Source organism: Musa acuminata, chromosome BXJ3-8 (genome assembly GCF_036884655.1).
Source record: "Musa acuminata AAA Group cultivar baxijiao chromosome BXJ3-8, Cavendish_Baxijiao_AAA, whole genome shotgun sequence".
Classification (NCBI taxonomy): Eukaryota; Viridiplantae; Streptophyta; class Magnoliopsida; order Zingiberales; family Musaceae; genus Musa; species Musa acuminata.
The window spans coordinates 51,349,549-51,373,608 of NC_088356.1; the positions used below are offsets into that span (position 1 = coordinate 51,349,549).

The 24,060-nt window shown below is 39.7% G+C and overlaps 7 protein-coding genes across 9 annotated transcripts; 1 reads left to right on the forward strand and 6 right to left on the reverse strand.

The window, feature by feature from the left end:
• Positions 1-309: 309 nt before the first annotated feature.
• Positions 310-5,413, reverse strand: LOC135646238 (vesicle-associated membrane protein 727-like). 2 transcript variants are annotated; one of them, XM_065165575.1, is made up of 6 exons: positions 5,268-5,413; positions 4,614-4,831; positions 4,331-4,529; positions 4,133-4,253; positions 775-837; positions 310-667 (listed from the first exon to the last, which is right to left on the reverse strand). In XM_065165575.1, exons 2-6 carry the CDS (start codon positions 4,801-4,803, stop codon positions 524-526), a joined length of 717 nt encoding a protein of 238 aa, XP_065021647.1. In that variant the 5' UTR covers positions 4,804-4,831; positions 5,268-5,413; the 3' UTR covers positions 310-523. The 2 variants fall into 2 exon arrangements, with proteins under 2 accessions (XP_065021647.1, XP_065021648.1); XM_065165576.1 differs by having other exon boundaries at positions 4,614-4,864; positions 5,268-5,404.
• A 638-nt stretch (positions 5,414-6,051) lies between these two features.
• On the reverse strand, positions 6,052-9,542 carry LOC135581465 (transcription initiation factor TFIID subunit 7-like). 2 transcript variants are annotated; one of them, XM_009416300.3, is made up of 6 exons: positions 9,275-9,542; positions 7,921-8,105; positions 6,983-7,116; positions 6,796-6,915; positions 6,640-6,703; positions 6,052-6,381 (listed from the first exon to the last, which is right to left on the reverse strand). In XM_009416300.3, the coding sequence occupies exons 2-6, from the start codon at positions 8,033-8,035 to the stop codon at positions 6,227-6,229; spliced, it is 588 nt and encodes a 195-aa protein (XP_009414575.1). In that variant the 5' UTR covers positions 8,036-8,105; positions 9,275-9,542; the 3' UTR covers positions 6,052-6,226. The 2 variants fall into 2 exon arrangements, with proteins under 2 accessions (XP_009414575.1, XP_065017879.1); XM_065161807.1 differs by having other exon boundaries at positions 6,052-6,373; positions 6,638-6,703; positions 9,275-9,541.
• A 541-nt stretch (positions 9,543-10,083) lies between these two features.
• Positions 10,084-11,260, reverse strand: LOC135645350 (hevamine-A-like). Its single transcript, XM_065163657.1, has one exon. The coding sequence runs from the start codon at positions 11,197-11,199 to the stop codon at positions 10,240-10,242; it is 960 nt and encodes a 319-aa protein (XP_065019729.1). The 5' UTR covers positions 11,200-11,260; the 3' UTR covers positions 10,084-10,239.
• Positions 11,261-15,099: 3,839 nt separating this feature from the next.
• On the reverse strand, positions 15,100-16,289 carry LOC103995655 (hevamine-A-like). The gene has a single exon (XM_009416298.3). The coding sequence runs from the start codon at positions 16,213-16,215 to the stop codon at positions 15,259-15,261; it is 957 nt and encodes a 318-aa protein (XP_009414573.1). The 5' UTR covers positions 16,216-16,289; the 3' UTR covers positions 15,100-15,258.
• A 1,944-nt stretch (positions 16,290-18,233) lies between these two features.
• Positions 18,234-19,525, reverse strand: LOC135581469 (hevamine-A-like). Its single transcript, XM_065163619.1, has one exon. It carries the CDS (start codon positions 19,371-19,373, stop codon positions 18,417-18,419), a length of 957 nt encoding a protein of 318 aa, XP_065019691.1. The 5' UTR covers positions 19,374-19,525; the 3' UTR covers positions 18,234-18,416.
• Positions 19,526-21,107: 1,582 nt separating this feature from the next.
• On the forward strand, positions 21,108-22,264 carry LOC135645321 (hevamine-A-like). Its single transcript, XM_065163589.1, has one exon. The coding sequence runs from the start codon at positions 21,123-21,125 to the stop codon at positions 22,137-22,139; it is 1,017 nt and encodes a 338-aa protein (XP_065019661.1). The 5' UTR covers positions 21,108-21,122; the 3' UTR covers positions 22,140-22,264.
• A 531-nt stretch (positions 22,265-22,795) lies between these two features.
• LOC103995652 (hevamine-A-like) lies at positions 22,796-23,867 on the reverse strand. Its single transcript, XM_065162691.1, has one exon. It carries the CDS (start codon positions 23,835-23,837, stop codon positions 22,896-22,898), a length of 942 nt encoding a protein of 313 aa, XP_065018763.1. The 5' UTR covers positions 23,838-23,867; the 3' UTR covers positions 22,796-22,895.
• Positions 23,868-24,060: the final 193 nt, after the last annotated feature.

Genomic DNA, 24,060 nt, shown 5'->3' on the forward strand with positions numbered 1-24,060 from the left:
AGTTGTGTTATGGGCGCTTCCACATCAACTATTTTTTATTCATCGTTCTTGGCTTCTTCATGCAAACTTAAAACGTAAAACAAACAAATCATCCATCATTCTTTGGCTACATGCAAACTCAAAACGTAAAATAAACAAATGTGCAGCTCCGCAAATACCCGGATATTGCAGAAATTAACAGTGTGCCACGGTATCCTAGTGATTATTTAATTAACCAAAAGAACTCAAATCATATCGACAGCGCTCGGCAGCAGCAACTTATATAGTAGCATCACAGTCAGCGTTGTTGAACGGACAACGTAGACGAAATTACTTAAAAAGAGAGTACTGCTTCTTCACTGTGTTAAGTGCACAATGAATCCAAGTTTCAGTATTATCTGTGTAGTGTAGTGTAGGTAGCCAACATATCAACAAAGCTAATTAATGGACATCACATGCACATAGTAGCAGCATTCGCTGTATCCAACAGACGATGGATGGATCATATTCACGTTCGCAAGCCACCAACCAAAGGATCAGTCATTTAGCACTTAAACCCTCCGCAGGCTCTCAACCAAATGATGAGTATGAGTGCAATGAGAGTGCCAGCCACGATCAGTTTGAATCTGATATTCTGCAGCCACATCTTCCTCCGGAGTTGCCTGCCCTGCCTCTGGAAGCTGTCCGCCTGAAACATAAATAAATAAAAAACAAAAAAGAGACTTTTGGCTCATCATTTCCAGAAAATTACAGCACTGTCAAATTTTCTATTCTTCTATCCAAACAAAAAAGTACCTGAAACTGCAAACTTTCAGTCTTGTCCACCAAGAGTTCAATTTTCTCTCCACGATCAAGAACCTATACGACATTGCAATTTATTTAGTTTTCACTTTCGTTACACATAGAAACATTAGAAAAAAAAATAAAACTATACAATACATCGATTATCATCACTATCATTTATATGGATATAGCCAGAAGATGGAAGAATTGCAATAGCTTGTTTTCAGGTCAAATTTGCATTTAGTCTAGAGATTTTCTGAACCATAGATAGAGATTGGAAAACATGATTGACTGTGAAGAAGCACTGAAGTGGGAGTCCAACACATTGCTACCTACTACACACAAAATGAGGGGATAAGAACAGGCAAACCGTTTAAATTACATGAACAAAGAGCTTCATTTTATATCTTTGCAGGTTAGTTAACATTCTGTAAATTATATTCTTTCAGATTCCATCCACTTACAAACATTTCATAGAGGATTCTTCAAACAATTAGAGCAGCAATGATGTTTTTAATGGCTTGTCAATAAACCAAGAAACAATTGAAACAAAATTCACATTCGGCATTGGCATCCTAGAGATAGGCAGTCTCCTTACAAAATCCCAAAACTTGATAATACTAATGAAACAAATTCAGTTTTGTAAAATTGGATAATTTGCTGTGATCAGATTCAGTGGACCCACACTGCCCCATCATGATTGTGGCACTGCTGAGACAATAAGTTGGAATGTGTACCCGAGTTCAGATAATAAATTTCATGGGAAGGCATTCTATGCCAAGCTTTACAAGCAACTAAAAGTGTTTAACACAGAATAGACAACTGAGCATTTGTATAAAATGGTTTTTCTTTTAATACAAATTGTTTACCACTTAAAAATAACTACAATGATTTGTTTAGTTAATTTATGAAGCTATCTTTTCCAATAGACCCTTTCATCCGGAAAACAAAACATTACCTTATGATGAATAAATTTGACTTCACAAATGATTTTATGGTATACTCTAGCTAGCAGGTATAGAGGGAGCCACTATTAAATCCTCCAAGCTAAGGTAAAGTAAAATATTTTCAGTGAACATCTATGACAGCTTGATCAAATAGAGGAGGATAAATAAATCCTGATTAGCAGCATAGCAGGAAGAATAGGGGACTTTAGGTTGCTCATAACTTGTGGAAGACGGATTTCTAGTTTACAAGGAAATATGAACAGATAATATTGAAAAAATAGCTTCAGGTATGTCACCAACAACTTACTTTACCTACAAGCACTGGCTTAATTCTTAAAATGCAAAATTTAAATAAAATGCAATATATAAAAGTTCTTCATTGGCTATGCATGCACCATTGTTAAGCATAAAATTACTTTGTCAACTTTAACAAAACTGAGTCTCCTAGATAATAAAGCCATGATTCATCAAGGTCTTCAAGGATATAACAATCTTCACCAAGATGGATCGTACTCAAAATGTGCATTTAACTATTCATTTGCATAAACTAATAGGCCCTGAAATTATTATTAAGCATTTAAGATATCATGCCATTTGCTTGTACATAAAGTAGTATACATTGACCATATACTCGTACTCCTGCAATGGTAGGAGCCTCATGCACTAGCGTGCTCTTTTATATCTGAAATCCCTTCTCAACTAGTTTTGAAAAGCCTAACAAAGTCATCATGTTTCTTGTGGTTTACTTACGTTAACAAATTTTTTCTGGGTGTACTGAGTAGTCTCGTATTCTTGTATTGTGACACTAGCCAAATGTGGATCAGTGTTCAGGTGTAGTTTCAATAAACCAGAAGGTCTGGGTCTGATTTTATGCAAGCTTTCAATGTCTGAATGAAAATTCAACATAGAAATTCCATATAACAAAATTGTTGCAAAACCTCCTTGATATGAGACACAAGGGTTAAGGAGTTTCTTTTATCTTGTCAGTCAGCAAGTAAAAGCATGAAAGAATAATTATGCAGTTTGATATGAAGAATGCATCAAATGACATATACAGATCATCTATCAGCAAATAATTGTATAGAAGAATGGTATTGGAAACATTGTCTTTTGGGATCATCTGATCTGAATCTGCTCTGGGTGATTGCAAAACCGTGATTTTTCAAGCGCTTGTAATTCTGCTGTGGGACTACGAGTTCCTGACAAATTTCACTTTGGTTTACTTTCATAAAAATAAAAACAATATTGAAAGTCTTAAATTTTGATTTGCCTAATCTGGATTGGTCCCTTTTCTAAATTCTATAACCAATCTTAAACCTGTGAAGCTAGGAAAGCACCAGTAAGTGGAAAAAAAAAATCATATTTTTAATCCACAAAATTGAAGAAAGATTTTAAAGGATGCTCATCCAAAACAAACTTTTGAAAGCGACTAACTTCCTTAAGAGAAATTAAGGGGGGAATTTGGTTGCTTGAAACTGGAAATGCCTGAAAGTAGCAGTTGCAACCAGCAGTAAGCATTATAGAAATTGCAGGTGCAGCTATTTGGATGCCTACATGTATAACTGTTACTTACAGTTGTAACTAACATAGAGGCGACAATAATCTATGCTGAAAGAGGGAGGAAGAGGAAGAGATACCTACAACGTGTATGGAGGCAACACGTGTGACATGGGGGGATGGACTATCCAAATCACATATTGACTTGCAACGCAGCTTGCAAGTGCAACATGAAATATCTTAGATCAGATGTCCACTTGCTGAATGGTGGGTTTAATTGCACGCACACATGTTTCAAGTGACCACTTGCAGGCAAACAAAAGCTTGCTAGTGAGATACTCGTTGCAGACAACCAAATCTTCATAAGATAAGGAGAATAACCTGGTAAAGCCAAAATTTTGACAGGTGATGTCATGATGAAGCTTCTGGTAACGTCGTCCTGCTCCGTTTGGAGCATATTACACATTCAAGGGGATAAAGGTAACACATTTTAGTTGGAAGTGATGGAAACACTAAAGTAACACAGGGCTGGTAATAAGATGGTGAGTGTGCCTCACACCAGTACTAACTAAACATGCTCCCAGATGCCTATTCAACATATTCTTACCTCCACTCTAGCTCTAGCTAGCTAACCTTCAAAAATTCCATATCAGATACCTGTGATGTCCCAAAATTGTTATGGATATGGTACCTTCAATAGTTCCTGATTCATAAGGATAAGAAAAAGATGGGAAGTTTTGACACAAAGTAGCAGATCATGCCATTTTCACATAATCACAGAGTGTTAAGATAGACTGGTATCACATATAGTGCCCTTTTTAGCATAACAAAAGACGAGAATGTTCACTACCTTAAAAAAGGCAATTCGCATAGGCACAACAATGCATCTGAGGATTTGCTGCTAAAATGAACATCAATCCACATACCTTCTCAATATTGTCCATCATTATTCCTTTGACCTCAGTAATTTGAGCTCTCAACTTGGAGAGCTTGCTCATTTCTTCTGGATGATTTATGCAATACTGCATGTGCTCCTTGAGCCTGGGGCTGCTCAAACAAATAAGCAATCAGTTACAAGCCATTTGAAGTCCTTTAAAATCTCAGGTGCGAAATTTTTCACATACCCAAATTCACGATCAAGATTGTAAGCAATGCTGAACCTATCTTCAAAAAGATCATCATCCTCATCCTCATCAGCAAGTGGATGAGGACCTCCACCATCAATGATTGCTCCATAACGCTGCATGAAATCTTCCTTAACTCGCTCCAGAAACACAAATGGTACACTCCTCCCAACAGCTTCATCGGCTACCACAAGGAACACTACAAGGAAAGAAGTCAATCCGAAAAATTAGAAAATGCTATGGGACATACATGAAAACAAATTCACCAGATCAATAACCGTACCAAACTCTTTATCAAGCAGAAAGTTGAATGTATGACCATCGCATGAGTAAGTAAATTTGTTGCTATTTCGAGGCAACTTCTGCAAGCACTGGACAGCAATAGTACTGAAATTCCCAGAAAATGTAGTGTGCTCGGCAAGCACCACAGCGCCTTTGGCCACAAAACTATATATCAGCGGCTGCTTGCTCATGGCTCCAAAGCAAAATCCCCAATATAACCTACACCAGCGATTTCCTCAAAGCCCTTTACAACTGGTAAAAATCATAAGTATGTTCTCGATCAAATCAGTAAATCAAGAAATTCCACGCATAGATTCAAATGAATCAGAGATCAGCCGGAAAAGAATTCAACCCGATCAAACAAGAACTAAAATTGCCTCGGAGTACATTGATCAGCCTAAATTTGTATTTTATATCAGAAGCCATCACAGAAAGTCGTGATCCATCATAGAAAAACCGCAAACTGGAAGAAAACATAGCGAATCGCACAGCGATGACCATGATCTCGCTAGAACTCCAAACTCTTCGGGAAACAAGAACTTGAAATTAGAAGACGGATTCTCGAAAACCATAAAAAAAAAAAAAAAACGCGTGTCGGATCGGAAGAACCGAAGAGATCTACCACAAACCCCAAGCAGATGAAGTAGAATCGCACCTCGGGAACCCTAATTTTTGTTGCTTCGGCTCAAAGTATTTCGTCTTCTCTTCCGATCGAGCGTCGCAATTAATGCTGGGAGACGAGATGGGGACGGGATGAAGTAAGAAAGCTTGATGGTAAAGAACCCTCAAAGTCTATTATAATATCAAATTTACCATTTGTTTCTTTAAAATCTCGGGTAGGGGAAAAAGGGTACGCTGGTAATTTAAGCAGCCGTTTGTTGGTGACCGCATGGTGGGGTTGGAATGGTAGTTCAGTATTTACTTAAAATACCGATTTTATCCTTCCAATTCTTTTATTCCTAACGTAATTGTGTACTGCTTCTTTATTTTCTAATATCTCTTTCTGTATCTAATTTTAAATGCATTTTTTATTCAATAATCTTTTTTTTTTTCTTTCCCTAATCGGTTCATAGGATAAATGGATCCGTCGAATTAGATGATCATCAATTACGATTTTTTTATGCAACATTATAATACTTTTCTTAATATTATTAAAAAATTAAAATTCAGGACAAAACATCAAAACAAATAATTGTGAAGAAACGGTAGTAACAGTCGCCATGGTTTCCTGTGAGTCAAAAGAACTTGTAGAAACATATTGGGTGAGTCCGGGAGCCAAAACAATCCAATCTGAAGCCACCACAAAATTATAATACGAAATAACAATTATTATTCATATTTAGTAATTACCACTAATTATTAATCCTCCAATAACCGAACATTCCTCATCTTATGCAACAAAAATTTCTGAAAACCTATATAGAGGGAATGGATTAGAATGACTTCAACCAGATTTGTCACAGGTATTATTATTGTAACCAAAAGAGGCACCACATATCAAGGCTTAAATGGCATGTCTCATGTAAAAAGGATTTTGGCACTGGCATGTCAAAACCTTGTATGGGTAACAATACGTTTGGAACATCAGAAACCATGCATCATGTTTCTAATGCACTAGCTTTCAGGTTCCAAAGAATCATCAGAATCACTTCTTTCGGGTTCACCTCCAGCACTCTTCACATGCACTTCATCTGGCTTTGGAGCAGCCACCGGAGCATTCTTTTTGCGCTGACCGCCTGCCTCAGGCACGACTGTTTCGACATGTAAACCTACCGAACGGTCAAGGAACAAACACAAATAATACATACACAATAACTTCTAATGCAGAGAAGGTCAGTATGCAACAAAGAAGAAACAATTTGAAGGAAACTAGAAACATCTTGATTGACATTACAGTTTAAAGACAACGATTAAGGACATTAAGCCGTAGGAATTGATTCTTATAGATGATTAGGAATGGATTTGTTGATGCTACTTTTAATAGAAAGAAACCCAATGGTAAGTTTGCAAAAGTGTGACAAGGATATTTTCTACTGTCCCACCAGACATAATGTTCAGTAGATCTTTCTCAACCCGTTGCACAACCTCCGGCTGTTCATGCAAAAAGATGTAGGAATAGATATAAGAAAAAGAGCAGAAAGAACGAAAACAAGAAAAAAGTAGTATACACTCAAGACAACTACATTTAGATCAGGTTCCCTCCGGAATCGCCGTCTACGAGCATCTCTCATTGGAGGAGTAAGTCCATGCTTGTATTCAACCCCTTCAACAGCAGCATCGCCTTCGTCTCTTACCATGATCATCTGTTTACAACCTCTAAGTTGTGGTATTAATACCTCAACTTTGTCAAGAAATAAACGGTCTAGTTACCTGGCCGACATCAGCTGTTTTGATCAACACATTATCATCGTAGGTTTTATAGGATTCCACTATGCAGGGAAGATCCAAGAGGGAGGCAGGAAACCTCTCATCGCCTATCATAAATGTACCACTTCGTCCATCCTCTACATAAAATAAAAATAAAACTAATACTCCTAAAAGAAACAACAAATGATGAGATGAACTGAAGCACCACTATTATACAAGAAAATGCAGCTTCGAACATAGTGCAAGGAAATCAGTACGCCAAAGAGACAACATGTGCATAACTGTGTTGAAAGCTCAAAAATGAAACCAGGCTAAATTTATTATGTAACACGAAACTACAAATCTAATGGAATACTGAATCATCGATGATAAAATGCTACCTGGCAACAAGAAATGCTGAGTGGCTATTATGTGGCTAACAATATGAAAAGAAATGGAATCATTTAAATATCAAATAGATCCTGAGCATACTCTCACTTGCAACGATCTTCCCCCCTCTGCCTTGAAACAGTTTCTAGCCTCACTGTCTAGTTAATTCCACTTAACCTTATTATCTTTCATGCAAAATCTTCTGAAAGAAAATAAGTTACATCCCCTCAAGCTATTATAGTCCTCAATAGCTTATAAGTTTTACTGGTTGCGAAACTCTAAAAATTAATGTGTCAAAGCAAGTTATACAAGACAGAGCCTTTTGAAAATTAAGTGTGATCATAACATTCCTCACCTTACTGTTCATCAGCTTTTGCATAAATAACCTCCCTATCCCAATCAACAATACCTTATTAACATGTCATGACTCTTAATTTGAAATCACACAAGTGCACTTCATTTAACAAGAAGATTCCTCCAAGTTGTAGAACACCAAAATTCATCTATGATAAATGGAGCCTCTAGCAGGTTTATCACAAGGATATTTTCAAGTAATCATACTTAAAAATTACCTGAAAAGGATACATCCAGCGAGCCATCTAAAGAAGAGGAGGCATTCTCATTCAAAAGGCGTTCGATTCGTTCTGCTACAGATGGGGGAACACGGAGAATAAATTGTTCTTCCATTTGACAGATGTTCCACTCAGCAGATAATTCCAGTTGTAACAGATCCAAACTGGAAGCAGGAAGACACTTCCTAAGACCAGAAACAGAAGAATGTCCTCAAGTTAAAATAACTGGACAGACAAATATTGAAATAAAAAAAAATATTATATGTATCTCTAAGGACATTTATCTTTAGGAGTGACTCATAGGAAGTGGTGGCAGCAGTGATGGTTGTGCTACTTCTCGCTTTCAGCTAAAATTTTTCATTCAGTAGTGGCCAACAACCAAATGAAACACTCAAATGAATAAACCAGTATGTAAAGAAAGCTTCCCATATTCAAGTTAAAAAATGGTGCTAATCAAGCATAGGCAAGTTATTCTGTATTTAATCAAAATGAAACCAGAAATTTGGTTTATGCATACAGAAATTACTATTTCACAAAAAAGATCTAAAAAAGATATGCAAATGAAGTAGGTAAAGCACCAAACAAATAAATAATGGATAGTGCATACCACAAATAAAAGAATGCTTGAAGTTCATGTTCTACAACCATATGCTTCATAAGAAACCAATCCAACAAAACATAGCTGGATCATGTGTTTCAGGCCAAAAAACAGATTACAATTCTTTATCTTCTTGCCTGATGCCCTAATAATGTTCCCTCCATCTCTAACTAGGCCAATTCTCCTTGAAACTCCTTGAAAAAGGAATAGGGTCACTTGCGAGCATAGTCCAGTCCGATCTAATCATTCCAAATTGAGGTGCGATCTATAACTCTCTTCTTCCTCTCATGCTCTCTTCTTTGTGTTCACCCACTTATACAATTGTCTATTTATATAATCCAACCCTTGTGCTCTTTTCGTTGTGTTCCTCTCATTAATTTCTCTTTTGTGAACGACGAAGGTATCAAAGCCCACAATAAAGATAAGATAGCAGAAGAAAGATATCAATCGATCGTAGAGCAACAGGACAAGGAAAAAATTGAAGGAAAATGTGAAATCAAGAATTTGATGAGAAATCAAATTTTTAATTTCAGAAAGAACCACAAAAAGATCAACAGAAACAACATAAATAGCTCCAAGCTTAAACCTTTACATTCCTGAGACGAAAATTTATGGCTTTTCTAGAACAACCTCAAACCATCTCGTAGGGTTGCTAATTAAAGCAATCAAAGCGAGCTCAAAGGACAAATCTTTACAAGCCAAAACATAATAATCCCTAAAAAAAAGACACAAAAGCAAAACCATCGGTCGATCTACCTCAAATCTCTTGAATCTGAAGGCAGAAACACCCAAAGAGGAGCGGAGGACTCAACGCTTTGATCCCGCCGAACTTTCGAACCCAACCGGCCGCCCACCAAATATCCGACTCACCACAGCCCTTCTCGCCGCCGCCTCCTCTCTCTCACAAGACAGAGCTAGACGCAGAAGACGACGGAATTCAAAGCCCCCTTAAATCCAATTGAGAGGAGCGGCGGACGGAGAAGTGCGGGACGGCGTTTGCCTGGATCACTTTTAAGGCAACATCAATGCCGCATCATTGAGGCTCGCCTTTGTTTACTTCTTGAGCCCACGAAATACCATTTATATCCCTGCACATCATTGCAATCCCCAAACATACTCCTCGCTTTAATTACTGGTCAACATATGTGCATATATATAAGTAATTTCGATATAATTTACTGCTGTAAAAATAGATATTTAGAGGGATAAAATCCCCAAAAAGTCTAATTTTGTTTATTTGTCGTAGTGGGGTTGGCTTTGTTTAGCACGTCGGGAAAATAAAAAGATAGGGGACCCACGTCGAGAGAGCCATTACGGCCAATCATAAGCCGGCGTACTTTCTCGGGTGCATCGCGCGCCGGTACGAAAACACCGGTCTTCGGATTTCCGGACTACCAACGCGGGTCGCTTCACACCCGCTCTTCAACTGGAGGCCTACGAGGGACCCGCACAAGATTGAGCATCGCGTCCAATCGAAAGGAAGGGTGGGAGAGCGGAAGTGAGAAGATATTATGCCCGCTTCTTGATCGAAGATTGTGCGAGACGTACCTAAATTACACGTAGTAGGTTCAAACAATATTATTTATAAAGAGGATTTCACCAACACAGAAATTTATTTTATTGATGGAGAATATTACACGTAGGACACAGGAGAGTACACGTAGTCCATACGAGACATTTTACGTAGTCGCTTACGTAGTCCCGATTAACGAGGAAGCAAATTAGTTAACTGATACAGTTGCGTTCTTCATCAATGGCTTAATCCCCATTGAAAAAGGACACACGGAGTCATTCACCTGAGGACTATATCCATTGAGCACGTCATAGTATCTGCTCCATAGCATAACTCCCCCGTAATTGGGCGAACTCTTGACGAAGGGAAGAACGTTGTTTATGAGGTCATCAGGTGTGACATAGCCACTTCCAGCAGCCTCAGGAGAAGCAGGCAGTCCCAGGAACACCTCGCTTTCGCTCGTGGAAGTCCACTGGTTCCATGCCTGAAGAAAGGTGCCAACGTTGTTGGGGGAGAACTGGCAGTAGTTGTCGTAGAACTGCACCCACACGTAGTCGAAGAGACCGGTGTCGATTGCAGCTTGAAGGAAATAGTCGGGCATGGGGCACTGTGGAGCCGCGCTCAGGTAAATTTTCCGCTCCGGCGTGCTGTAGGCGTTCAAGTAGCGAGCAAGGTCGTCCCAGTAGAATCTGCTCCCTCTCTCGATGTCGAAGTCTATGCCATCCAAGGCGGCGTTCCCGAGGGGCCGGTCGGGGGATTCGCCGGCCAAGTAAGTGTTCCAGATGTGGGTGGCGACGATCCTGGCATCCTTCTTGGACGCCAGGCGGTAGTTGCCGTAGGCACCGCCCAGGGAGAGCATCACCTTGACGTTGTAGTCCTGCTGGCATGAGATGATGTCTCTGCTCAGGAAAGTGCAGCCTCCGAAGGTGGGGTCACAGTGGCCGGCGAGGTTCAACCGTGGAATCTTGCCGTGGCCGAACTGGTTGAGGGAGGCTATGAGGACGTACTTGTAGTAGCCGGTGGCACAGGCTTCTCGTAAGCTTCCCTCGTAGGCGTCTTGGCCCCAGTAGACTGCATCGCATGGTTCGGCACGCAGTCTTCCGGCGAGTGCAAGCAGCAAGCACGCTGCTAGTAGCAGTGGCGGGGATGCTGGTGATCGGATCGCCATGTTGAACCAGGAGGCTGCTGCTCTACGGACGCAGCCTTATATCCAAAGGCAAGCTTGGGATAGTGTGTGATGGTGAAGGCGGCCACGAGGCTCCCTTATATATTAAATAGAGTGCGGGGAGGTGGGAACCACAACCAGTCGTGTTCATCTTTTTTTGGGACCGCCTCTAATATATATATATATATATATATATATATATATACACACACTCAAGTGAGTCATGAGTTGTGTTTTTAAATTATTTTGTTTTTCAAAGTGTTAATGTTTTTATTATTTTCAAATCGTACTCATATTTTGAATAATCATCAAAATATTTATTAAAACATTTTCATCATCATAATAAAAAGACTATAAAATATACTTTAAAATATTATAAATAATATAAATTTCAAGCTTAAAATTTTGATATTGTAATGATATATAAGTAATGACAAATAAAGAGATAAAATACGACGTCACATATAGTGTTGTTAAAAAATAATTTTATAATATTTTTAATACATCAAGAAAGATATTGCAAAGTTGTTAAAAAAATATCATAAATGGTCCTAATAAAATAAAAAAAATTACAAACTATTTGAGATTCAAATAAGTATTTATAATCGTTGAAGAAAGGAGTTGGAGAGGTGTGACCACAACCACATGAGTTGTAATTATTTGTTGCCTCAAATTTGCGTGGTGTTGATTTCTTCTGTATTAGATTTTGCAATGGGTGGAGGATTCGGAAGGCGTCGGCGCAAACAAGCTAAGCATCTCATGGTTCATGAGTTTGTATCTTATTCAATAAACAATTTAGGGAGGCCTAACTCTTGTGCTCATCTTTTTGGGACCATTTGTCGGTTGCCTCTAAAATATTTGGAACGTGAGGTGCATGCATGCATGGGTTGTATATTTTAATTTTTTTTCTAAGTGTTCATGGTTTTATTGTTTTCCAAATCGTACTCATATTTTGAATAATCATCAAAATATTTATTGTAATGTTTTCATCATCATAATAAAAATATTATAGATGATATAAATTTACTCGTAACCTTAATCAAATTAATTTTAAATCTAACAAATAATATGATGTCAATTATAGTATATTTTTATTATTTTTAGTACATTAATAAAATATTATAATACTATTTAAAAAATCATAAATAAGCCTAATAAAATCAAATAAAAAATAGAAATTATTTGAATGTCATACTATAATTCAAATAAGTATTTAAAATAATTTAAAAACACTATAAATATTTTGAAATGGACTCCTAAGCTCAATCAAACTAATTTTAAGTCTAAAAATATTATAATGGTTTATGATAATGAAAGAGACATAATATGATATAACTACTATGATATAATATTATTAACCTTAATATAATATAACTATTATACTATAATATAATATTCCCTCAATAAAAAAATTTATATAATATCATTAAAAACTTCTATAAATATTCAAATAAAAATGCTTAAATTATCTCACATAACATATAATATATCAAATAAAAACACTAAAACACATCAGATCATTAATATGAAAAAAAAAAAGAAATAAATAATAAAATATAAATTCAGATGAACATTGTTGAATCTCGAATTTTGATAATGAAATCAATTGATGAAGTTATGATCTAACGAGTGTTTGAGTGACATATGACTAACTTCTATCATGGAAAGACAAATAAATTGAAGTAGGAGAATCAAACGTTGGGTCGAAATGGATTATGTTGGAGATTGGACGTCGAGCTAGAGGATTGGTCGATGTGTTAGAAGATAGACTTCGTGTTGTGAGTTTGGACATTGGGCCAAAAGGATCGGAAATTGCACTAAGAAGATTAGATGTTGCGGGAGTTCAACATGTCGATAGATAGGGTAATACGCCGAAGGAAATGACGATACACCGAAGGTTCGGATGAAATGCTAGAGGAACCAATGATATGCCGAACAACATAAGATTCATATTTGTAATCGTTTGTGTTTTGATCGAAGTAGTTTAGATTTTAATCGAGTTAGTTTTAAGTGTAACTATGCCAAATTGATTATAAGCTTATTGGGTTGGAATAAGGGCTGAATTAAGCTTGTTGAAAGGCTAATTTAGTGACTTGAAGTTGGGCTAAGTGGTGGCACCGCCAGAATAGCCTGGAAAGTATGAAATGTACTTTTCTAGAAAACCTAATAGTGGTACTAGCCAGACTAGCGGTGATATGGTCAGAACTCAGTTTCTGAGATCGTGTCAAGTGATGATACTGCTTAGGTAGGTGGTGGTACCGCTAGTGCACAGGCTGTCAGGCGATGGTACCGCCCAATGTAAATGATGGTTCCGCTAATACCCCGAAAACTTAGGGATTTAAATTTTTAACTCTATTTTTGAAGTCATTTGGGACTTATATATACCTCACTAATACTTGTTGGGTGCATGAAGAAAAAAGAATGAAAATATATGATTTGGAGTGTGTAAACTCTATAAAAAAGTTAAGTCCCCTACTGCTTGAGTGAGGTTATTCTAAGGGAGGTGTGTGAGTATTTCTTTATAAAAGAGGGTTATAAATGTTCTCTTTTGAGCTTGTGAAAAGGAGAAAGAGTTATAATTAAGATAGTTGATCTTCGTCCATTGGAAAAAAGATAAGCAGTGGAAGTCAATAATCTCGAGTGAAGATGAATCGAGAGTAGATATAGATTCCGACGATCGAACAACTATAAATCCCATGTGCATTCCTTTTATGCTTTTATTGATCTAATTGCACACTATTGTTACTCTCATTCCAAGTTAAATGTATTTTCGATACAGGTTTGATCGAACAAAATTTTTAAATCATTTTAACTTTTTAAAAGCACTAATTCATCTTATCTTAATTTTTTTTTATGATCCTAACAAATGATAATAATAAAATATATAAAAAATTCTTTAGTACAATGTCTCGTATAAATCATGCATGATTTTCACTCAATCTCATCCGCATGAGAAAAGACTCTTGATAAGTAGATTTTTTTGAAGCTCAGATTTTTTTCTCAAGCAACTGATCCTTCAAACACAAAACCTATTTTTAATAAAAAAAATTGTAAAAGATAATTGACAAGAGGAAGCTTGAAATGTTTGCCGAGACTCGATGGTGTTCTTTTGATGGTGACGACTCACATGTTCTTTGTGCAGCGTTAGTTTGATGGACTCCTCCGCAGTAGTAAGTCCAAAATCCAAAAGGACAAACAACGGAAGAATCAACAAGATTTTGGGGCTCTTTGAAGTGTCCCCAAAAGATTGGGAGGTAATCGGTCGTAGTTTTATTATTTTAATGCTATTCATTTTTGTCAGTGATCAATACATATATCGATTGGTGTCTTGTGAGAACACCGGAGAAGAGGACATATGTATGACGAGGACCTTCACCGACATGATCTTTATTATATTATGAGAAGAGGACATACGCATAGATTACATGATACGCAGTTAGCTTACATAGTTCCGGTTGACATGGATGGGAGACATACGATGAGACAGACACAGACCATATACGGATTACATACGCAACGCCATACCGTTTTCACACACGCAGTTCAGACCATCATGAAAGGCCTCACCAGCATAGACAAGATGGAGGACTGACGATCCCAGCACACACAATTCTTAACCTCAGAACTGTAGCCGTAGAGAACGTCGTCGTGGTATCAGCGGACACGCAGTCTTCCGGTGAGCGCAAGTAGCAGCGGCAACGCTGGTGATGTGTTTCAGGCCAAAAAGCAGATTGGAAAGCAGTAACCCAAAATTCTGAGAGAACCTGAAGCACCAGATGTGCATATCAGGAGCCAAAATAGCAAGAAGAAACATAGCCAGAAACCTGCTGATATGTACAAGAATTCTGTACATATAATACTGCGACATGTCTTAAGATCTATTACTGCCATAATCATTAGTAATGAAAATAAATGAGGATCTCACCGACATAGATGTTTATTTTATTGATGGAGAGAAATACTACACGTAGTACGTAGGAGACTTAGTACATAAGAGACATTATACGTAGTCACTTACCTAGTCCCCATTAACAAGGAAGCAGATTAGCTCACTGAGACGGTTCAAACCTTCATCAAAGGCTTAATCCGCATAGTCGAAGTAAAGGACACATCATTAGGACACACGTAGTCCTTCACCTGAGCACTATAGTTATTGAGCCCGTCATAGTATCTGCTCCATAGCATAATTCCTCCGTACTTGTCCGAGTCCTTGACGAGGGGAAGCACTATATTTATGAGGTCATCAGGTGTGACGTAGCCACTTCCGGCTGCGGCAGGAGAAGCAGGGAGTCCGAGGAACACCTTGCCTACGCTCGTGGAAGTCCACTGGTTCCATACCTGAACAAAGGTGTCAACGGTGCTGGGGGAGTACTGGCAGTAGTTGTTGTAGAACTGCACCCACAGGTAGTCGAAGAGACCGGTGTCGATCGCAGTTTGAAGGTAATAGTCGGGTTTGGGGCACTGTGGCGCCGCGCTCAGGTAAACTTTCTGCTCCGGCGTGCTGTAGGCGTTCAAGAAGCGAGCAAGGTCGTCCCAGTGGTCTTTGCTCCCTCCCTCGATGTCGAAGTCCACGCCATCCAAGACGGCGTCCCCGAGGGGCCGGTTGGGGGATGAGCCGCCCAAGAAATTGTCCCAGATGTAGGCGGCGACCTCCCGGGCATCCTCCTCGGACACCAGGCGGTAGCTGCCGATGCCACCGCCGAGGGAGAGCATCACCTTGACGTTGTACTCCTGCTGGCATGAGATGATGTCGTTGCTCAGGAAAGTGCAGCCGCCGGTGTTGGGGTCACAGTGGCCGGCGAGGTTCATCTGTGGCATCTGGCCGCCGCCGAACTGGTTGAGGAAGGCTATGAGGACGTACTTGTAGTAGCCGGTGGCACAGGCTTCTCGTAAGCCTCCCTCGTTGCCGTTTTGGCCCCAGTAGACTGCAATGCATGGTTCGGCACGCAGTCTTCCGGCGAGTGCAAGTAGCAAGCACGCTGCTAGTAGTAGCGGCGATGCTGGTGATCGGATCGCCATGTCGAACCAATGAGGCTGTTGCTCTACGTACACACAACCAAAAGAAGGCAAGCTTGGGATAGTGTGTGATGATGAAGGCGGCCACTAGGCTCCCTTTATACAGTGAAGAAAGAGAGTGGTGGTGGTGGAACCACAACCGGTCTTGTGTTTATCTTTTTGGGACCGTACATGGTTGCGTCAAAAATATATATAACGTGAGGCACAAGAAGTATTTTAATAGTCTTTTTTTTTTTCTTTCTTCTAAGTACTCATGTTTTTATTATTTTCAAATCGTACTCATATTTTGAATAATCATCAAAATATTTATTATAATATTTTCATCATCATAATAAAAAAATACTATAAAAATTTAATCAAACCAATTTTAAGTCTAAAAATTTAATATCTTAATAATATATGAGTAACGATAACCAAAAAAATAAAATATGATGTTACTTATTTTTTTAATAATTTTATAATATTTTTAGTTCATCAACAAAAATATTAGTGTTATTAAAAATATTGTAAATAATCCTAATAATAGAAAGTATTTGATATCATACTATGATTTAAATGGATATTTATAATAGTTTAAAATTAACATCACTCAAATAGGGATAAAAAATCGATATATTAAAGTGCTTTGATCATCACAATAAAAATACTGGAAAATATATCTAAAAATATGATAAATATTTCAGATGGATTATTGACCTCAATCAAACTCATTACAACCCTAAAAACAGTATCATACTGGTCTAGGAGCGATGACAATTGGAGAAACAAATTATCATGTCACTTATGGCATTTTCCAATAATTTTACAGTGTTTTCAATACCTCAATAAAAAATAATATTATTAAAAAAATATTATTTAAATTAAAAATTTTCATTTTATATATTATTCAAATTAAAAAAAATTTGATGAAATAATAGCAATAGCCTAAAAATGTTATTACTATGCAAAAAAAATTACCATGGATTGATGAAGAATATTTTTATATATTATTTTAAATTAAAAAAATATTTTTATAAAAGAAAAAAATATCAAAACATAGTTATTTTTTATTAAAATAATTTTTGTATCATATAAATTATCGTTGAAGAAAGGAGTTGGGGAGGTGTGTGACCACAACCTCGCTCGTGTTTATCTTTGCCTCTGATTTATCTCGAACAAAGTGTTTAGGGAGTGGTGATCGCGTGCATGAGTTGCATTTATTTTTGCCTCAATTTTTTACGTGGCATTAATTTCTTTTGTATTGGATTTTGCAAAGGGTGGAGGATTCTTTCGGAAGGCAATGAGCACAAACATCTAAGCATCTCATGTTTCACGTGTTTGTCGTTCTAATCGTTTGCGACGATCGGAGCCTTAATTGAGTAAAGAATTTGGGGAGGTGTAACTCTCGTGCTTATCTTTTTGGGATCGTAGCCCGTTGCCTCTAAAATATTTGGAACGTGAGGTGCATGCATGAGTTATATATTTATTTTTTTGGTTTTATTGTTTTCAAATCGTACTCATATTTTGAATAATCATCAAAATATTTATTATAATACGTTCATCATTATAATAAAAATAATTATAACAATCTACTTAAAAAAATTATAAAATGATATAAATGGACTCGTAATCTTACGAAAACCATGAGATATATAAAATATTTCTAAAATAATTAAAATGTTAATTTATAAAGACTTTTAATTTCTACAAGTAGATTTTTTTAATCTCAGATTTTTTTTTTCTCAAGGAACTAATCCTTTTTAATTAAAAATTCTAAAAGATAATTGACAAGAGGAAGCTTGAGATGTTTGCTGAGACTCGATGGTGTTCCTTTGATGGACTCTTCCGCAGTAGTAAGTCCAAAATTCTAAAGGACAAAGAACGGAAGATTCAAGAAGATTTTGGGGTGTTTGAGGTCTCCCAAAAAGATTGGCAGGCAATTGGTCGTAGTCTTATTATTTTAATGCTATTCATTTTTGTCAGTGATCAATACATATATCGATTGGTGTCTTATGAGAACACCGGAGAAGAGGACGTATGCATGATGAGGATCTTCACTGACACCATCTTTATTATATTATGAGAAGAGGACATATGCATAGATTACATGATACGCAGTTAGCTTACATAGTTCCGGTTGACATGGATGGGAGACATACGATGAGACAGACACAGACCATATACGGATTACATACGCAACGCCATACCGTTTTCACATACGCAGTTCAGACCATCATGGAAGGCCTCACCAGCATGGACAAGATGGAGGACAGACGATCCGAGCACACATAGTTCTTAACCTCGGAACTGTAGCCATAGAGAACGTCGTGGTATCTATTCCACAGCATAATTCCTCCATACTTCTCTGACCTCTTCACGATGGGAAGAACTTGAGTAACGAGCTCGGCGGGCCTAACGAAGCCACCTCCAGCCGCCTGAGAAGAAGCAGGGAGTCCGAGGAACACCTTGGTTACGTTCATGGAGGTCCATCGGTTCCATATCTGTTCAAAGGTGGCCGCGTTGTCGGAGGAGTACTGGCAGTAGTTGTTGTAGAACTGCACCCACAGGTAGTCGAAGAGACCGGTGTCGATCGCAGGATGAAGGAAATAGTCGGGCATGGGGCACTGTGGAGCCGCGCTCAGGTGAATTTTCCGCTCCGGCGTGCTGTAGGCCTTCAAGTAGCGAGCAAGGTCTTCCCAGTGGTCTCTGCTCCCTCCCTCGATGTCGAAGTCTACGCCGTCCAACACGGCGTTCCCGAGGGGCCGGTCGGAGGAAGAGCCGCCCAAGAAACTGTTGTAGATGTAGCGGGCGACCTCCCTGGCTTCCTCCTTGGACACCAGGCGGTAGTTGCCGATGGCGCCGCCCAGGGAGAGCATCACCTTGACGTTGTGATCCCTCTGGCACGAGACGATGTCGTTGCTCAGGAAAGTGCAGCCGTTGGTGTTGGGGTCACAATGGCCGGCGAGGTTCAGCTGCGGCTCTTGGTTGCCGCCGAACTGGTTGAAGAAGGCTATGAGGACGTACTTGTAGTTGCCGGTGGCACAGGCTTCTCGTAAGCCTCCTTCGTAGCCGTTTTGGCCCCAGTAGACCGCGATGCATGGTTCGGCACGCAGTCTTCCGGTGAGTGCAAGTAGCAGGCACGCTGCTAGTAGCAGCGGCAACGCTGGTGATCGGATCGCCATGTAGAACCAGGAGCTTGGGGTGGTGTGTCATGAACAAGGAAGGCCATGGCACTCCCTTGTATAGGTGCCGGGGGTGAGGCTGGCCCTCTGTTTCTGCACACACATTGCGCTTGGATAGCTCTAGAAAGAGTAAAGATTGCAAGATATGGAATCAAGTTCGATATTAATCCTCCTTAGAACAATATCATATAGTCTACAAATAACTCTGATAAATCTGTGATCTTGATTTTTATGTAGGTTGATATTGAGTTTCTGAAACCTTCTCATTTGTACACATGGATTCTAATCAAATCAAACTAATCACCAGAACAAATAGCAATAGATGACACCTCCAACAACACCAAAAGTGTTATTGTGTCTTCGTTTGTCAGGTTCTCTTTGGATTGCGAACTTTGTGGACGGTCCATAAAAAACCAGCAAGATTTATAATATTTTTTTATCATTATTTATTTTTATGATAATTTTTATTAATAAAAGTATTATTTATAAACTAATCAAATTTATTTTTATTAACAAATTATCATTGATTAAAGAACTTGATAATGAATCGGAGTGACTTTATAGGGCTGTAGTCCGACTCATCTAACGATGATGAGACAAATCCATCGTACGTTCTCATGAACACCTACGCGATTCTAAGTGATCTACAAGTGCGACTCGATCGACACTCATCAAAGAACGGTGCTCATCTCCTATCGTGAAAAAGAGGTCTACAATAACGCTTATACGGAGGTAAAGAAACGACAGACACACTATGACGTGCATAGGTTTATATGGTCGTCTGTTCCTACACATGCCATGCGCTCGGAACGAAGTTGACGGTTGACGTTCGTCCACCATTGCAAATATTATACAGATAGATAGTTTGTGGAGCCCCACAAGATATGCCAAAGAAATGTAAGTCAAACAAAGCGTCAAGACATGGAATGCTCTTTGAGAACCGACGGAGTATGTGGTGACACCTCAGAGGTCCTTTGGGCAATGATCCGTTTGATCTTGGTAATGCTTGTTGAGACTCGATGGTGTGGTTTTGATGGCGACTCGCGAGTCCCAAATCCAACTCTCGGGATGTGTGGTGCTAAAACCACTCGATTACATGATTTCTTTTTCTATTATTAGGTTATTATTATTTATTTCTATCTTTCTATTCTTTTGTGTTCTAAAAAAAGAAATCTCGCTGTTTTAACCCTCCCTCTATAGTATCATGAAGAAACAATCAATCAGTCAATCTCGATATGTTGAGACTCGATGGTGTTTTTGATGGACCAAACACAAGAACATTTGGTGCTGTTCGAGGTGTCCATGGAACATTGGGTTGAGATATATAATTGGAAATAGCTTCATGATTTTAATGCTATTTGTTATTGTCAGTGTTATCATATTGCTTCGATGTTCTTCTACCACATTTTAGAGACCTCTCGTCGTCGTCGTCGTCGTCCGAGTTAAAGACGGGTCTGCAACACTAATAATTATTCCCTGTTGTCTGACATATGTGTTTTGACGCTTTGTATGATTTGGGTGGGTGCTACTTACCACCATTGCTAATTTATCTATCGATCTACCACTGAGCGAAGGACTAATATCTATTTCTTTGTAGACTGTATATTATTTGCAATGGTGGACGAACGTGAACCGTCAACTTGATTCCATATCTTACCACCTTTGCTCTTTCTAGAGATATCCAAGTGCATTGTATGTGTAGGAATAGAGGACCAATTTGATCTGTGTGTTTCTATATAAGGGACTGCCATGGCCTTGTTCATGACACACCATCCCAAGCTTGCCTTGCCAACAGCCTCCTGGTTCACCATGGCGATCCGATCACCAGCGTTGTCGCTGCTACTAGCAGCGTGCCTGCTACTTGCACTCGCCGGAAGACTGCGTGCCGAACCATGCATTGCAGTCTACTGGGGCCAAAACGGCTTCGAGGGAGGCTTACGAGAAGCCTGTGCCACCGGCTACTACAAGTACGTCCTCATAGCCTTCCTCAACCAGTTCGGCAACGGCCAGATTCCACAGATGAACCTCGCCGGCCACTGTGACCCCAACAACGGCGGCTGCACTTTCCTGAGCAACGACATCCTCTCGTGCCAGAGGGATTACAATGTCCAGGTGATGCTCTCCCTGGGCGGTGCCATCGGCAGCTACCGCCTGGTGTCCAAGGAGGATGCCAGGGAGGTCGCCCACTACATCTATAACAGTTTCTTGGGCGGCTCTTCCTCCAACCGGCCCCTCGGGAACGCCGTGTTGGACGGCGTAGACTTCGACATCGAGGGAGGGAGCAGAAACCACTGGGACGACCTTGCTCGCTACTTGAAGGCCTACAGCACGACGGAGCAGAAAGTTCACCTGAGCGCGGCTCCACAGTGCCCCATGCCCGACTATTTCCTTCAACCTGCGATCGACACGGGTCTCTTCGACTACCTGTGGGTGCAGTTCTACAACAACTACTGCCAGTACTCCTCCGGCAACGCGGTCACCTTTGAACCGATATGGAACCAGTGGGTTTCCGCAAACGTAAGCAAGGTGTTCCTCGGCCTCCCTGCTTCTCCTCAGGCGGCTGGAAGTGGCTTCGTCACACCCGACGAGCTCATAGATAGCGTTCTTCCCATCGTCAAGCGCTCAGAGAAGTATGGAGGAATTATGCTATGGAGCAGATACCACGACGTTATCTATGGCTTCAGTCCTCAGGTAAAGAACCATGTGTGTCGCGATCGTATGGCCTCCCTCTTGTCCATGCGGGTGAGGCCCTTCATCAAGGTTTGAACTGCGCACGTATGCTACTATGGTATGAGTGTGTCGTATGTGTTCCTGAGATCTACGGTCATCCATGTACTGTGTGTACGTGGTGTTGTCTAATAATATAATAAAGATCTCTCTGGTAGTGATAATTCTCATGCGCATATATATATATATATATATATATATATATATATATATATATATATATATATATAACCCTTATTGTCACTGTGTTGAGATCAATGTCCTTTATAACACTTATTGGATATGCTAAAGTTAAGCAACACAAAGAAAAGACATATATTGGATCTGAAGTATCAGAATGACACCAAAATAATGAAGCCCATATAACATGGGAGAAGTGTGGTTAAACTATTAGAGCAATGGTAAAGAAATAATAGTAAAACTGATAAAAAAAATCTAATCAAATATTAAATGAATGATTAAAAAAATGAAAAGAAATCCGATGGTATAAATCATTGTCCTAACGTGAATTCCAATCCTTTCGTGTAGGTATAGGTAGAAAATCTATTCTCGTTGTCCAAATGAAGGATCTAAGAAAAGGTTCGAAGAATCCTAAAGACACGAATCGTTATTATTATAATCATGCATTGTTGTTGTTATTATTATTGGAAATAACCATGCGTATATACTTTGAGAAAATATTAAGATGGGGACATATCATTACGCAATCACAGCAGGTGTTTATTGTATTATTAGAGGACACCACACATTGCGCATCGGCGAAGCATCATAACTGGACGCGCACACAGTTCCAGTTCACACGGAAGACGACGCCACCAAAGTAGCCGCGGTGGAGTACAGACGACGATCAGGACACACGTAGTCCTTCACCTGAGCGCTATAGTTAGTGATAGCGTCAGAGTATCGGTTCCACAGCATAATTCCTCCATACTTATCGCAATGTTTGATGATGGGAATAACTATGTTTACGAGGTCCTCAGGTGTGACGCAGTCATTTCCACGATGAACAGTGAGTCCGAGGAACACCTTGCTTACGTTCATGGAATCCCACTGGTCGCATATCCTAAAAAAGGTGTCAACGTCGCTGAGGGAGCACTGGCAGTAGATGTCGCAGAACTGCACCCACAGGTAGTCGAAGAGACCGGTGTCGATTGCAGTTTGAAGGTAATAGTCGGGCATGCAGCAGCGTGTTGCCGCGCTCAGGTAAACTTTCTGCCCTGGCGTGCTGTAGGCCTTCAAGTAGCGAACAAGGTCGTCCCAGTGGTCTCTGCTCCCTCCCTCGATGTCGAAGTCTACCCCGTCCAACACGGCGTTCCCGAGGGGCCGGTTGGGGGATGAGCCGCCCAAGAAATTGTCCCAGATGTAGGCGGCGACATCCCTGGCATCCTCCTTGGACACCAGGTGGTAGTTGCCGATGGCACCGCCCAGGGAGAGCATCACCGTGACGTTGTAGTCCTGCTGGCATGAGATTATGTCGTTGCTCAGGAAAGTGCAGCCGCCGCTGTTGGGGTCACAGTGGCCGGCGAGGTTCAACCGTGGAATCTGGCCGTTGCCGAACTGGTTGAGGAAGGCTATTAGGACGTACTTGTAGTTGCCGGTGGCACAAGCTTCTCGTAAGCTTCCCTCGTTGCCATTTTGACCCCAGTAGACTCCAATACATGATTCAGCATGCAGTCTTCCTGTGATTGCAAGTAACAGGCACAGGACTGCTACTAGCAGTGGTGATAAGCTCGCCATATTGAACCACGAGGATGTTGCTCTCTTCCTTCCTTCCTTCGCAGAACTAACCCATGGCGTGCTACTCTCTTATATAGGAAAAGTGGATAAGATGAGACTCTCCCCTGTTGCTGTACATGCGCGCATGCATATAGTTCGATTGTCCAAGTCTCTTGTCCTTTGATTCCAACATCTACATCGAACAGTCAGTAAGTAACAGTCATCGTTTTGATTTTGGATCTTG